This window comes from Schistocerca serialis, chromosome 2, assembly GCF_023864345.2.
Source record: "Schistocerca serialis cubense isolate TAMUIC-IGC-003099 chromosome 2, iqSchSeri2.2, whole genome shotgun sequence".
NCBI classification, from domain to species: Eukaryota; Metazoa; Arthropoda; class Insecta; order Orthoptera; family Acrididae; genus Schistocerca; species Schistocerca serialis.
Genome location: NC_064639.1, coordinates 725,161,474 through 725,176,910, shown reverse-complemented (window position 1 = coordinate 725,176,910; position 15,437 = coordinate 725,161,474). Strand labels below are relative to the sequence as shown.

At 40.3% G+C, this 15,437-nt stretch overlaps 1 protein-coding gene across 3 annotated transcripts in view; it reads right to left on the bottom strand.

The window, feature by feature from the left end:
* Positions 1-15,437, bottom strand: part of LOC126457925 (F-box/LRR-repeat protein 2-like) — a 54,279-nt gene that overhangs the window by 11,948 nt on the left and 26,894 nt on the right. For all 3 annotated transcript variants that reach the window (XM_050094622.1, XM_050094620.1, XM_050094619.1), the window contains one exon: positions 6,377-6,590. In XM_050094622.1, the coding sequence (XP_049950579.1) occupies positions 6,377-6,590 (214 nt within the window). The remainder of the gene's footprint in view (positions 1-6,376; positions 6,591-15,437) is intronic.

Here is a 15,437-nt window from a genome sequence, read left to right as displayed (position 1 = left end):
CACACACGCACATATCCATCCACACATACAGACACAAGCAGACATATTTAAAGACAAAGAGTTTGGGCAGAGATGTCAGTCGAGGCAGAAGTGTAGAGGCAAAGAAGTTGTTGAAAGACAGGTGAGGTATGAGTGGCGGCAACTTGAAATTAGCGGAGATTGAGGCCTGGCGGATGACGAGAAGAGAGGATATACTGAAGGGCAAGTTCCCATCTCCGGAGTTCGGATAGGTTGGTGTTGGTGGGAAGTATCCAGATAACCCGGACGGTGTAACACTGAGCTAAGATGTGCTGGCTGTGCACCAAGGCATGTTTAGCCACAGGGTGATCCTCATTACCAACAAACACTGTCTGCCTGTGTCCATTCATGCGAATGGACAGTTTGTTGCTGGTCATTCCCACATAGAATGCATCACAGTGTAGGCAGGTCAGTTGGTAAATCACGTGGATGCTTTCACACGTGGCTCTGCCTCTGATCGTGTACACCTTCCGGGTTACAGGACTGGAGTAGGTGGTGGTGGGAGGGTGCATGGGACAGTTTTTGCATCGGGGGCGGTTACAAGGATAGGAGCCAGAGGGTAGGGAAGGTGGTTTGGGGATTTCATAGGGATGAACTAACAGGTTACGAAGGTTAGGTGGACGGCGGAAAGACACTCTTGGCGGAGTGGGGAGGATTTCATGAAGGATGGATCTCATTTCAGGGCAGGATTTGAGGAAATCGTATCCCTGCTGGAGAGCCACATTCAGAGTCTGGTCCAGTCCCGGAAAGTATCCTGTCACAAGTGGGGCACTTTTGTGGTTCTTCTGTGGGGCATTCTGGGTTTGAGGGGACGAGGAAGTGGCTCTGGTTATTTGCTTCTGTACCAGGTCGGGAGGGTAGTTGCGGGATGCGAAAGCTGTTTTCAGGTTGTTGGTGTAATGATTCAGGGATTCCGGACTGGAGCAGATTCGTTTGCCACGAAGACCTAGGCTGTAGGGAAGGGACCGTTTGATGTGGAATGGGTGGCAGCTGTCATAATGGAGGTACTGTTGCTTGTTGGTGGGTTTGATGTGGACGGACGTGTGAAGTTGGCCATTGGACAGGTGGAGGTCAACGTCAAGGAAAGTGGCATGGGATTTGGAGTAGGACCAGGTGAAACTGATGGAACCAAAGGAGTTGAGGTTGGAGAGGAAATTCTGGAGTTCTTCTTCACTGTGAGTCCAGATCATGAAGATGTCATCAATAAATCTGTACCAAACTTTGGGTTGGCAGACTTGGGTAACCAAGAAGGCTTCCTCTAAGCGACCCATGAATAGGTTGGCGTACGAGGGGGCCATCCTGGTGCCCATGGCTGTTCCCTTTAATTGTTGGTATGTCTGGCCCTCAAAAGTGAAGAAGTTGTGGGTCAGGATGAAGCTGGCTAAGCTGATGAGGAAAGAGGTTTTAGGTAGGGTGGCAGGTGATCGGCGTGAAAGGAAATGCTCCATCGCAGCGAGGCCCTGGACGTGCGGAATATTTGTGTATAAGGACGTGGCATCAATGGTTACAAGGATGGTTTCCGGGGGTAACAGATTGGGTAAGGATTCCAGGCGTTCAGGCCTGGAATCCTTACCCAATCTGTTACCCCCGGAAACAATCCTTGTAACCATTGATGCCACGTCCTTATACACAAATATTCCGCACGTCCAGGGCCTCGCTGCGATGGAGCATTTCCTTTCACGCCGATCACCTGCCACCCTACCTAAAACCTCTTTCCTCATCACCTTAGCCAGCTTCATCCTGACCCACAACTTCTTCACTTTTGAGGGCCAGACATACCAACAATTAAAGGGAACAGCCATGGGCACCAGGATGGCCCCCTCGTACGCCAACCTATTCATGGGTCGCTTAGAGGAAGCCTTCTTGGTTACCCAAGTCTGCCAACCCATAGTTTGGTACAGATTTATTGATGACATCTTCATGATCTGGACTCACAGTGAAGAAGAACTCCAGAATTTCCTCTCCAACCTCAACTCCTTTGGTTCCATCAGTTTCACCTGGTCCTACTCCAAATCCCATGCCACTTTCCTTGACGTTGACCTCCACCTGTCCAATGGCCAACTTCACACGTCCGTCCACATCAAACCCACCAACAAGCAACAGTACCTCCATTATGACAGCTGCCACCCATTCCACATCAAACGGTCCCTTCCCTACAGCCTAGGTCTTCGTGGCAAACGAATCTGCTCCTGTCCGGAATCCCTGAATCATTACACCAACAACCTGAAAACAGCTTTCGCATCCCGCAACTACCCTCCCGACCTGGTACAGAAGCAAATAACCAGAGCCACTTCCTCGTCCCCTCAAACCCAGAATCCCCCACAGAAGAACCACAAAAGTGCCCCACTTGTGACAGGATACTTTCCGGGACTGGACCAGACTCTGAATGTGGCTCTCCAGCAGGGATACGATTTCCTCAAATCCTGCCCTGAAATGAGATCCATCCTTCATGAAATCCTCCCCACTCCGCCAAGAGTGTCTTTCCGCCGTCCACCTAACCTTCGTAACCTGTTATTTCATCCCTATGAAATCCCCAAACCACCTTCCCTACCCTCCGGCTCCTATCCTTGTAACTGCCCCCGATGCAAAACCTGTCCCATGCACCCTCCCACCACCACCTACTCCAGTCCTGTAACCCGGAAGGTGTACACGATCAAAGGCAGAGCCACGTGTGAAAGCACCCACGTGATTTACCAACTGACCTGCCTACACTGTGATGCATTCTATGTGGGAATGACCAGCAACAAACTGTCCATTCGCATGAATGGACACAGGCAGACAGTGTTTGTTGGTAATGAGGATCACCCTGTGGCTAAACATGCCTTGGTGCACAGCCAGCACATCTTGGCTCAGTGTTACACCGTCCGGGTTATCTGGATACTTCCCACCAACACCAACCTATCCGAACTCCGGAGATGGGAACTTGCCCTTCAGTATATCCTCTCTTCTCGTCATCCGCCAGGCCTCAATCTCCGCTAATTTCAAGTTGCCGCCACTCATACCTCACCTGTCTTTCAACAACTTCTTTGCCTCTACACTTCTGCCTCGACTGACATCTCTGCCCAAACTCTTTGTCTTTAAATATGTCTGCTTGTGTCTGTATGTGTGGATGGATATGTGCGTGTGTGCGAGTGTATACCTGTCCTTTTTTCCCCCTAAGGTAAGTCTTTCCGCTCCCGGGATTGGAATGACTCCTTACCCTCTCCCTTAAAACCCACTTCCTTTCGTCTTCCCCTCTCCTTCCCTCTTTCCTGATGAGGCAACAGTTTGTTGCGAAAGCTTGAATTTTGTGTGTATGTTTGTGTTTGTTTGTGTGTCTATCGACCTGCCAGCGCTTTTGTTCGGTAAGTCACCTCATCTTTGTTTTTATATATAACTTCATAATATACTATGTACATGAATACCTTCAGCTGTCATTTTAAAACTGTAAGTGGTATTTTATGATAAGCCTATTTATACAGGGTTTATCATAATTAATGTCATATATGCATACATTTGAAAGTACATGATACTAGAAAAAAGGTCTAATAAACATGGCTCTAAAATCCATACCTTAAGAGCTACAAGCACTAATTCATCTTTAATACTGTGAAACAAACCTCTCCAAATGCAAGCTCTTCGTTTTCCATATTTTGGGAGGAGGTAGTATGAACCAAACTATGAGAAAATTATCTAGTAAACATGAGCTCTGAAAAGCATACCTTAAGAGCTGTGAACACTTGTTCATCTTCACTATTGTGAAACATGGCTCTTCTATTGAACAAGTGATCATACATCTTAAGGTATGCATTTTAGAGCCCATGTTTACTGGACTTTTTCACTTCTAGTATTGTGTACTTCTAACTGTATGGCCATTAATTATGACACACTTTGTATTGTTCCTGCTCTGTTTTTATTATATTATTTATTAACATTATATTTGCTTATGTAGAATTTTAATTTCTCTATAATATTTTTTTTTTAACACAGAAAGGTAAACTGAGCACGCACGAAGCTACTCCCAGCAGCCAAGCCCCCTGAACTACTTGCACTGCAGCTGCAAGCACAGTGGTGACCCACCAATGCAGACTATATGGTTGCATCTATTAGTATTACAATCAATTATGTGGGAGATACTGCAGACCACAGAAAGAAGGAAGTACAGAAATTGTGGGACATCTCAGAAAATGCAAAAATAGAATTTAGAACGAATGAGACTAATAATAATATCGGTGTACCTCTTGAGTTTTTTGAAGATAATCAAATGAAAATGGAATAAATTTTTCTGAACAGTTTCCAAAGTTCAAAATGGATGGGGAGGTGCATCCAGTATATCTTTATGGGTGTTCTCCAGATCATTACCAAAAAGATGGGAGGACCCAAGAAAGATAAATTTCATGCTCAGTTGTTTGATTGGCAATGCAGCAAACAGGGAAAGTCCCATTCTGAAGATTGAGTTAATTAACCCAAAACATTATAATAGTTCTTGGATTAGCTGCAAGAAGTACATAGAGCGGCATCTAATAAGACTGAAGTATTTAGAATATTCAGAGAAGCCATAACAGGAATCACACTACGTAAAAGCGTTTAAGTTTAAAAATACGGCAGATGTACCTACATTTAGTGTAGATGACTTAGCTTTAGTAAAAGGTGTCCATCATAGTTCTAATGTAAATAAAGAGACAAGTAAGGTCTTTCCATGGTATTGTGGAGTTTTTAAAGTAGTAGGAATATCAGATGCTAAGGCACTGTTCTTGGTTGACTCAGGTACAGACCAGGAAAAGGGACTACACAATTTTGATACGGTTCAAAAATATACACCCCCAGGAAAAATTGCTCACTTCACAAATTCAGCAGAATAATGCCCATTGGAAGTATTTCTTATATGTAAAGTATATATTATATGTAAATTGAAGGTGGAGAGGGGAAGAAAGGAAAGGAAAAAAAGGGGATCACTGCTGTGAGTTGGATCAGGACATAATGCAGAATCAGCGGCGATTAGTGAAAACGTGTACTGGACCAAGATTCAAACCCGGGATTTCCTACTTATTAGGCTGGTGCATTAACCACTGCACCACCCAGGCTACAGCATTATTGCAACTGTGCAGACTATCTCGGTACGCCTCATGGCCAATTCAGACTCATCCAATTCAGACTCCCACTGAGCACAACCTATCCATAGTCCCTAATCATTTCCTCCATGTTCGCTTCTCTGAGATTTCCGCAGGAGGTTGGACATATTTGTGCATCCACACTGAAGAAGCTGAATCCATTGCCCAGCTAGGTGAATCAATTACATGAATGTGTGGTGTTTGTTCTTTCAGACACGTCTGAAAGAACATACACCAAGCAGAATCTGCAGCTGTGACACATTATACGTAAATTGAAGCTAGAGAGAGGAAGAAATGAAAGGAAAGGGAGGGGAGGGGAGGGGATCACTGCTGTCAGGGGATCACTGTTGTCAGCTGGATTGGGACTTTAGCTGTAATAAGCGGCAACGAGTGAAAATGTGTACCAGACCGGGATTTGAAACCGGGATATCCTGCTTACTAGGCAGGTGTGTTAACCACTGCACAGTGGTTTTATAAAATAACTGATATTGGAGAAAACAAAATAGAGTTACCTCAACTATCCTAGCAGGTTTTGTTGTCGATTTCCCACATAATGTATCTCAAGATGGAGACTTGATGTTTTGTTATTAATAAAGTAATTTTGTACTTACCTGTTATCATCAAACTGTAACTAGTGATTCCATAGTATCATTTAAAATATGAAACCTTGCTTGTGGTGATAGACTAATCTGTAGTGTAGGTCAAGATCTAGGTTAGGGCAAAGTGAATTTGTTGTATGTTGATGAAGACAACAAAAGTAAATACAAAATCTTGGTTGTGTTGAGAGACTGCACTGTAGCATTCTCTGAGGTTTTGGGTGGATTACAAGCTGACAGTTTGGGTGTGAATTTGTGTAAAATTTTAACTGTGGAGACAGATTGCTCTGTAAGCAAGAGGGAGATCAGCTTGGTACAATGAGCGAACAAAGTGGCTTAAACAAGCTGAAAACCAGAATTGCACCATTGAGATTACTGTTGGCCATCCATCTGCTATTTCAGCTGATTTTATACATATTTATGTCAATTTTTCCCAGAAAATAGTGTGTTTCCCTGAGTACATGACTTGCTTACACTCTGACTCAGAGTAATGTAAGGATATAATCCCATTATCTTTACTTTTCACGTAATTGAAGGAAATCATCTCGTAATATGTCACTATCTCCCCAAAATCAGCTGCTATCTCCTATCTTATTCCCTTGGTGTTCATGACAGATGTTACAGAAATTATGGAGGAAAATTTACATAAAAGTGCTTTAACTGTGAACATACCAATCCAGCTAGAGGATGAAGTGCATTTTCTTCCAAGGTAAGGCAGGCACATAAGCGCAGTTCTTGTAACTTTGGGCATCTCTGCACCACCTCAATGAGAGAAGTGTCTGTCAGTTTGCCACAAGAAGAGAGATTTATCGAAAGTAGTGGTAAGGGGTCTGGTTCTGTGGCACTCAAAGCAATAACCAGATCTGAATCCTCAATCTGCCTGCACCTGAAACAAATATTACAGGTTTATAAGAACTTTATGTCCCAGTCCTTAGATGAAATCTACACCGATAAGATATGAACATTGCAGATTAACAAAGGAGCTATATTATAATGCCCATTACCGTAACATTAAAAATTCAGACTTTTCATCTTCTCTGTGTGAATTAAAAATGCTCTGATTTGTGAGGCAAGCATTTGAACTCAAAATCTTCAGTTTTGGAGAAATCAAACTCCTTTCACTCTGACCAATTGTATATAAACAGGCCACAAGACTGTGACATTCTTAGAAGTCATATTAGCCACCTGAGTTAACAGTCACAAGCAGAATAAGTGAGAAACTAGTTCTCAGTCTACTTCATCACAACATAATCATCAGGACTAGGTGTATGGCACACTCCACCTCCACAGTCATACAGATTCCCGTGGTCAGTTTCTAGTAGCACCTCAAATCACGTTAAGCTACTGATAATCTGTCATTGACATCATAATATGAATGACAAGGGCCGCTGTCAGCTAGCTTGGTTTGTGGATAGGCAGGCGAAAGTGTAGAACAACATTAAGCAATTTAATGTCATAACATCAACAAATGGTCAGCTCTTCCAGCTGGAGCCATCTCCTCATTATGTCGCAAATGAGCCACCAGCCAAAACTGTTACTTCTGCTACCACATCTCTGGACTCAGTGACTAGTAAAAGGAAAGTCTTTGATAACAGTCACTGGACCAATGCTAAGGCTTTATTTAGAAAGATATAACTTACCTGATTTCTTTGTGACATGTTCTTTGTGGGTGGGGAGGGAGGGTGTTTATGCCAAAAGTTGTTTCACCCAAAAGTACTGAAATATCGAAACACTGGAACAGAACAAAAATTTGAGAAATGTACAGGCATGTTTAAATTTTTAAGGAAAAGACCTGTAATTATGGTCCTCAACATTTTAAAATACATGATTTTACTATCCTCAGTAGTAGACTGATAACTTTGCTGGTGCATGTGTGTACAACTTCTAACGGTCTTCGGACGACAGGAGAGAGAGTGTGGGACTGGGGTGCAAGACTCACGCGTCTCTCGCAGTTGACTCACGTATTGTGTGCAGGAGATCTTCTCAGGTCAGATGGCTGCGTTGATCTTCACAAACTCTTCTCCTCAGAAGAATCTAGCTGGTTAAGGGAATTTCAAAATAGACTTCTTTTCTACTCTTGAAATGATTCTGTACTCTCAGGATACTTTTGTTCAATTCTGTTGTATCTTCATCTCCACAATAAAACAACTTTACAAGATTTACACAAGCGTTCAACTATCACGAGTCAACCCCGTCTTGGACCTTTAGAAACTAACAAATACAATTATAATGTGTTTGGTTTAATAACCACTATAAAACCAGTTCTTGCTTCTCGCAAGTCCAACACCTGAAAGTCAAATGCAAATGTCTTTAGTTCAATACATAATTCATTTGTTCACAACAATACAATCATTATACCATCAAGGAATTGAGCGTGCTTACTCCTTGTATTGGACATACAACTTCACAGCTTCTCAGGCGTGCGCTGCAAACGCTTGTCCGCACCGATCAACCGTCGCTATTGCCGTATTCTCCTGATACACATCCATCCTACACACACAGAAACTGGCGGCGAGGTAGACACATCCACATCTCCACTCTCTCACCTTCATACTTAAAATATCGGGTGGTCGAGACGGGGGAAAGCCAAGTGTGTCTAGAATTTACACCGAAATTTTCGAGGCACTACATATTCCTCCCATTAGCTCGAACATGCGATATTTTATACATATTCATTATGTACAATTACACAAGATAATTCTTTATCTTTTAACGATGTCTCTTTCTACTAATAACTGTGCATATTTTACCACACTTATAATACATGACTCTTTCAATCCATATTGGAGTTGGCTCTGTTTTCTATTTCTCTTACAATCATAAATTACAGGTGTACATAACTCATGAGTACTCTGCTGTTTCGTTCTTATTTCCCGTACTACTTTTTCTAAGTGTGTACTTATTCATTATCTACTGTAATCAATCTGGAGGAAGTCTGGGTGGAACAAAAGTGTTCTGTTCTTGGATATTTGCAAATACGAAACTTAATGAGGCTATTTATGCATAGAATTCAAACTTACCATACTCATCCCTTTAAACATGTCACCTCTGTCACAATACTGCCCTTTTTCCCTTTAGGAACAGTAGCTATCCCTTACATGGGTTGGTCCTAGGAGTACGCTTTCTCCTTCTGTTTTGGTAGGTATGCCCCTTTCTCATTCCTGTCCTCCTATGGTACAGGTCAATCCCCTTCTTGGTACTCCTGTCCATGCAGTATTGGTCAGCCGTTCATAGGTCTGCCTATCTGCCCTTTTTCTCACCCACCAAATGTCGAGTGCGCCCTACATATCCTTCTTGAGTTGGCCTCCTGGTTCATTGCCTTAGCACACATCTTTACATATACTACAATATTCTCTGGTAAAATTACAAAAAAATGGTTCAAATGGCCCTGAGCACTATGGGACTTAACATTTGAGGTCATCAGTCCCCTAGACTTAGAACTTCTTAAACCTAACTAACCTAAGGACACACACACACATCCATGCCCAAAGCAGGATTTGAACCTGTGATCGCAGCAGCAGCGCGGTTCCGGACTGAAGTGCCTAGAACCGCTCGGCCACAACGGCCAGCTAATTACAAATCTACTTTACACTCATATTCCACTTTCTAATACTCCATCTTATACCCTAGAGTCCACTTTCATTCCTCACTTTTACCATATAAACAGACAATGTCCACACATAGTAGATGCTATGTCTACCTGTATTTACCAACTCCCAGTAGACTAGGCATGGCGCACATGTAAATATATATTCGAGATCGACAAAATAAAAGATGCAGAACTGTCACCAATAAGAATAATAATCATAATAGTTCTTACACATCGGTACTTGCATATATGTGATGTGGAACAGTCACCGCAAACAACAATGGATGCATATTTTTGGTCCCAGTAATACCTACTATGTACACTCCTGTTACCGGTAATAGCACTAAGTTATGTTTAGTTCTTAATGTATTAAAAAAATCATTAGAAATAAGCGACACTTCACTACCAGAATCAATAAATATGTTAACTTCAAGACCTACCCTTCCAACTATAATTGGTTGTGGATTAATGGTAGTTAAGCTAGGTTCTTCTAGCAACAACCATTCCTTTGTCGGTACTTTATGCGTAAAGCTAACATATTTATTATGAGCTGGGCCTCCTAACGTATTTCTTAGACCTGGACCCTGGCCCTGGATTCATATCTCACAACGTTTTCCTCATTGTTTGTAATTACTGGTTGGTTACCAGATCAGGATATTACATTTCCATTTTGTACTCTATTGCTACTAGGTACAAATTCCTGCAATGTTACTGGGCCTATATTTGCAGGGGGATGTTTCTTTTGATAACTTTCAGAATCACTATTCCACCTACACTGGTGTACTCTAACTAGATTAGCTTCATATCACTTATAATTACTATTACTACTATTGTTATTTCTTTGGAAATTCTGACTTTCACTTTGATGTACGTTCTCATTTTGGTCTTTATTCAAGGCATCAAGTATGTCTACAAAGGACAACAATTCTTCTACAGTCTTCCACCCACCACATAATACATCCTTCCTAGTGTAGATAGGTAACTGCCTTATTAAGATTCTAACTAAGCCCTCTTCCTCCATGAGTTTATCCAAGTACTTTGCTTGTGTCAGACGCCAGTCAAAACATCTTCTCATTGTTCCCACATACTGTTATAATACTTTGGGTCTCACAAATCAGATAATTTTTCTTGGACACTTGCTGACCAATACTTCTCCTTAAACTTTTTCTGGAAGTTGTCCCAAGACAAAAAATTTCTCATGTTCACAGTGCCCCATTCTGAAGCTTCCCTAAAAGGTACCCTACCGTGAATTCTATCTTTTCTGAGTCTTCCCAGTTTTTTTGGCAAGGCTTGGTTACATCTTTTTAGAAAACGAGTTGGGTGTATGTCCCAATCTGGCTTAAATTTTGGAAAATGCCTGGATAGTCCTGAATTTGCTCCCCATTGTAGGTCGGTTATTACCTCACTGGTTAACACCATGTTAGAAGTCACTTTTTTGTCTACCTTATCCTGCATAAGTTTGAATTCTTTCCATAAACTATCTATGCCTTTTTTCATATCATTAAGTTCCAAAGCTAAATCTGAAGAAATGTTAAGGATTACCCTCTTGGCCACTTTTCTATCTCTCAATTCTTCTTTGTTCCTACAGATTGCTTATATTTAAGGTATCTGATGTCGCTAGTTTCTCTTTAAAATCCCTTTCCACGGTATCAACTCTAGTGTTGACACCTGCAATTTGTGATTGGACAAAAGGAATTAGCTTATCTTGTTTATCAATACTATCCTTCAGGGTGTGCAACCTCTGATTTACAACATCGAAGGTAACATATTGTACGCTTTGAAATAATCCTAATGTTTCAACAAATTTCTTTTCTACATTATTAAATTTATCTTCAATGTCAAATTCTAATTTTTTAGTCAAATCTTTAAGTTGCTCATCCTGTCTATGGTTAAATTCAATAAATAGTTGATTAACTTGAGTATTCAAATATCTAGTGAGGTCACTCTTTAAATCTAACTTCAGATTTTCTGCCTTATTATTAAGAGTGTCAAATTCAGTCTTTAATAAAACTATATTTGCTGCTTGACTACTCAAGGTTTCATTTTGATTACTTAAAATTTCACTCTGAGCATCTAACTTACTATTTAATTGGATATTCACTGAATCTGACTTGAGGCTTAAATTCACACTCAGTTCATCTCTCAATGAAGAAACACTTGTCTGCACCGATTGACTGTCACTATTGCCATATTCTCCCCTCCCAATACACGTCCATCCTGCACACACAGAAACTAGTTGCGAGGTAGACACATCTCCATTCTCGCACCCTCGTACTTAAAATATCAGGTGTTCGAGACAGTGGAAACCTGAGTGTCTCTAGAATTTACACCGAAATTCTCGAGGCACTACAAGCTTAATTGTGCAGGCTCAATACACTGTGTCAGAACTGCAGTTCACAGCTAGACTGTGTAACAAAGCAGGTGGATTTTTCCACCAGTTATGCTTTTCTTTCCTCCAAATTATGTTTCTTTTTTTTCCAGATATCTTCAGCATTATCACTTGTATGACATGCAGAGTTCCAGAAATCTTGAATATTAATCCAGTGCTTACCCTACTTTATTATGCATTACATTCTTTTCATTAATTGTGATCCATAAGTATAATTAGATAACCTGAAAACTGTGCTAATTGCAAAATATTAGTATTATAAAACTTCGTTATCACAGTTCACAAGTAAACATATACCCAGTTACTAACTTTTGCATATTGTAGAGGAAAAAGACAGCTTAACAGTTATAGCATTTATATAGCTAATGTTGGAAACATGATAGTAACATTTGCTCTCATTTAGTTTCAAAACAATTAGCATCTATAGTAAAAAATTGTAACTGAAAAAGAATACTATATTTTGGCAACCTAGACAGCATAATTCAATAGCAATTTTTGTTCTATCTAAATGTCCTCAGTCAAACAAATCTTATTCCACTATTCAGTTATTCAGAAATAGAGATCTTTAACTGTAACTTGTAAAACCCCAGCAAACAATAGTAACTGGATGCATCACTAATTATTGTAATTTTATAAAAGAAAGGCTACTGGAGGTCCTCCTCTGCAGGAGGTTATGATATTAGTAAGATCTGTGTCAAAAAAATTATTGCATAATGTGCACAGACAAGTTAGCACAAATCACAAGTCATAAGAAGATGCCGAGTTTTATCTAAATTTTGTGCCTGAGTGTTTGTACAGTGACTGCTTTTCAGTGACTGACGCAAACTGGCAATCAATCTCAAGAACCATGTACATCTTCAATAATGCTTACTGTGACAATATGATCAGACTGTCAATTGTGTTATTTCCAAATTCACGTCATTTTGGTTTTAATATGACTGTCGACTTCAACCGACAGTGATTTAAAAATGTTAATTAGTGAACATGTTAATTGAATGTCTGCTACACGTAAACTTCTGTCACTTCAATGTTAAGTTGCACTCAAACAATTGCCATTATAGGACATCAACTGAGTGAAGTACGTAGCTTACCCATTATCTGTGCATAAATAATAGTAAATTAGACTCGATATCACCGTAAACAGTAGGTTATCTATTAACAAAGAGCAATTAAAGGGTTTTGGACTATAAACCTGGTGTGGATATCATCATTTAAAATAGCCAACTTTAGACAACCACTCTTCAGCTCTGTACCACATACTCTCAGTTCTCTGTGCAATGTAGCCTTCAGACAAGGTTCATTTACACACAGGTCAAAATGCACTTAAGTCAATTTTCTTGTTACTGGTATTTTTCCAGTTTTTTAAGAAGGCTCTGTATAAAAGGGTGGTATACTATCTCAGTTGACATACTTTGTTGTAAGATAAACAGTTTCACTAGAGAATCCAATTAATTCTTCTCATGTAAGGCACTTGCAGGGCTAAATTAACAGGATGGGTAGATATCTGATGGTTGTGTAGACAATCCTATAATGAAATTTGTGGAAAAGCTCACCAATGGTTCCTTTTGTAGCCAACAAACAGGAAGGAAAAATTAGGGTTAAAGTGGTTACATAGTCTGTATAGCAGTGGATTGACATTTATGCAATGACAGAGAGAAAAAAATAAAGAGAAAGTAGAAGGTTGTCATCCAGTACCAACAAACAGGAAACAAATTTGAAGCAGACAGAAGGGTTGTGAAATGGAAGGTACCACAGGGCTCTACTCTAGCTCCATTGCCTTTCTTGATACATGCCAAAAATCTGCCATTGCTCAAGCCACACGATCACAAATCCAAAATGTAAAAACTTGGCATTAATGTTATATAGTGAGCAAACAGAGTAGTGCGTTACTCATTCTGAGAGCATTTTCTTTAGTTATGCTCTCTTTTTGGCCATGTTTGCTTGAACAATAAATATACAGGCTGAAGAGAAAATATCGCACTTGGAAGTTGGCATGCAATTCCTCATCCAGATTCAAGACAAAAGTTTATCTAATAAAATCAAATCAGGTGCATTCTGAAAACACTTGTATCAAAACAAGGATATGGTGACACTGTCACACTGCACAGCACATCGAAATGCACAGAGGAGTATGTATCGCTCCGCACTACTATAACAGCTGTCCGTAGCTCACTGAGTAGACTGATGGCACATCAAACCCAGAGATATGATGGAGCTATGGTTCGAATCTTCTTTAGGTTCCTTTTTTTTTATTTTTTCCCAGTTATCATTTATGAACAGGACATCATTTTGAAACATGGCAATAGCATAGAACTTCAATGATATCGTTACATATTAACACAACACCAGTGGCCAGAAGACCACATTTGATGAGTACAGTTTTGTGAGTGACTTTTTCACCAAGTGGAACATGATGAACATTTTATAAATAACTTTATATGGACTGATGAATCTAGCTTCACTTTTGTATGTATTTTTAACCTTCACAACAGCCATTATTGGTTGGAAAACAACTCACATATCACCTGTGAACATGGCTTTCACGCATGATCTGGCATAAGTCTGTGGGCTAGAATCATAGGAGGAGTGCTTTTGGGCCCTTACCTCTTGCCAGACAAGCTGAATGCACCCTCTATCATATGTTCCTTTGCAATACTTTGCCTGATGCATTAGAAAACACTCCACTTAGTGTTTGGCAACAGCAATGGTATCAGCATGATAGTGCACTGCCAACTCTGGAATGAATGAGCATAATTATTTAAATGAAGCATTTGCAGGGACATGGATTGGTCATGGAGGTCCAATGTTCTGGCCTCCACATTCCTCCATGGATCTTAAGCCACTAAATTTTTATTTATAGGGACACTTAAAGGAACAAGTTTATAGTTCTCCACCCATGGATGTACGTGACCTATAGCTCGGATACATGCTGCTTCAACAATGGTGCTGCACACGGTCCAGCAAAGTATGATCCAGTGAATAACAAAGTGTTTAACACCTTCTCTAAAGAAAACATGGCTTGTACATGTACATACTAATTCTGTGAAGATAAAACAGAATGTAAAATGTACAGAATGGAATAATTGTGTGTAGCATACTGTGCAATCTAGTATAGCCTCCTTATTGTGTTTATTGTACCTCACTGGATACAGATGATGTTACTGTATCCACTACTATTTTCTGCTGGCTTTACTTATGTCATGGACAGAACAAAGTCATTGTTTACATCTGTAAGAAGTTCATGTTATGTCTTAATTTTTTAAGTAAATGTAACATTAACAGAAAGAACTACACAAGATACAATGCTGTGAAGATGTACAGTGGATACAATTTGATGTTTTAACTTAAGGGGTCAAACATTGGCGAGTCTGCATATTCATTCCCCATGGCATTGCTTCGTCTCTCTGAACTAATCATATAGCTCCGACAACACAGATATCATGCTATCTGTTCTTGCCCATGCTGCATGCAGTTACAGCATTGCCTGAGCCACATTTCTTAAACTGCATTTCTATTAAACCTATTGGTGGGACTAGGTTTTGTTAGATACACTTCTGTCTTGAAATGGGATGAAGAATCGCATGCCGACCACCAAGTGTGGCATATTTTCTTCACCCTGAATTTTGAGGATTCTGCCTTGGGCCAAACACAATTTCTTTTTACTTCTTTTCCTCTACATACATTTTGATAATGTTACATAACTGCCAGTGGGACTCTTCACTTAAATTAACAGCACATTATGTTGTTCATGTTTA